Source organism: Myotis brandtii, unplaced genomic scaffold (genome assembly GCF_000412655.1).
Source record: "Myotis brandtii unplaced genomic scaffold, ASM41265v1 scaffold604, whole genome shotgun sequence".
NCBI lineage: Eukaryota > Metazoa > Chordata > Mammalia > Chiroptera > Vespertilionidae > Myotis > Myotis brandtii.
In genome coordinates this window covers 1,626,601-1,627,356 of record NW_005370286.1, presented here as the reverse complement: position 1 = coordinate 1,627,356, position 756 = coordinate 1,626,601, and the positions used below count along the sequence as shown (strand labels likewise).

General features: G+C 64.6%; 1 protein-coding gene across 1 annotated transcript in view; it reads left to right on the top strand.

Moving 5' to 3' along the window:
- The window catches only part of CFAP46 (cilia and flagella associated protein 46), a 61,554-nt gene that overhangs the window by 9,636 nt on the left and 51,162 nt on the right, over positions 1-756 (top strand). Inside the window, exon 14 of the mRNA XM_014550606.1 lies at positions 501-624. Coding sequence (XP_014406092.1) covers positions 501-624 — 124 coding nt within the window. The remainder of the gene's footprint in view (positions 1-500; positions 625-756) is intronic.

Sequence of the window (756 nt, the reverse complement as noted above, 5' to 3'; positions counted from 1 at the left end):
GCCCCGGGTGGGGGCCGGGAGGTCTGAGCCCGGCCACCTTGCCCTCTGCCTACCAGGCCCTGACATTGAGCTCTCAGAGCTTGTGCTTATGTGCCAGGAGGGGCAGCCTCCGACACCAAACTGCTCAAACACCTGGCGCTGGGCATGGGGATGGCAGGCCCTGGGCAGGCACCGGCATGAGGGAGAGCCAACTAGGGCCTGGGTGGTGCTGCCACAGGACGAGCAGGGCAGGGTGACCAGGCCCAGCCTGCAGCATGCTGTGCCCAGTGGCCTGGCAGCTTCCCCCTCGCACACAGGCACAGTGAGCTCGACCCAACTCCCATCAAAAGACTAAACACACCCTGGGGAGGGGTCGCTCTACGCTCCGTCCGAGCCCAGAGCCCCGGGGTTGCCGTGACTGTGGCTGCACAGATCATCCCTGGAACGGAGGTGCAGTCCCTCCATGTCACGTGACCCCTTGCATGACGTCAGCCTCGTTTGCCTTTCGTTTCTGTCCTCAGTTTCCATCGGGAGAAACAGGGGCCGGTTCACCGCCCTCTACACCAAAGCGCGGCACCACATCCTCAGCGTGGAGAAAGCCGCCGGGCACTTGCGGCGCTTGGGGAATGAGAATGAAAAGGAGAGGTGAGTGGGGACCCGGAGAAGGACAGGTCACACACAGCCAATCCCCCGAGCCATCGCGGCTGTCGCTCGAGAGCAACCGTCTGCAATGGCCGAGCTGACTTCGGCCCTGGCCCCACGCGTGGTCCTGGAGGC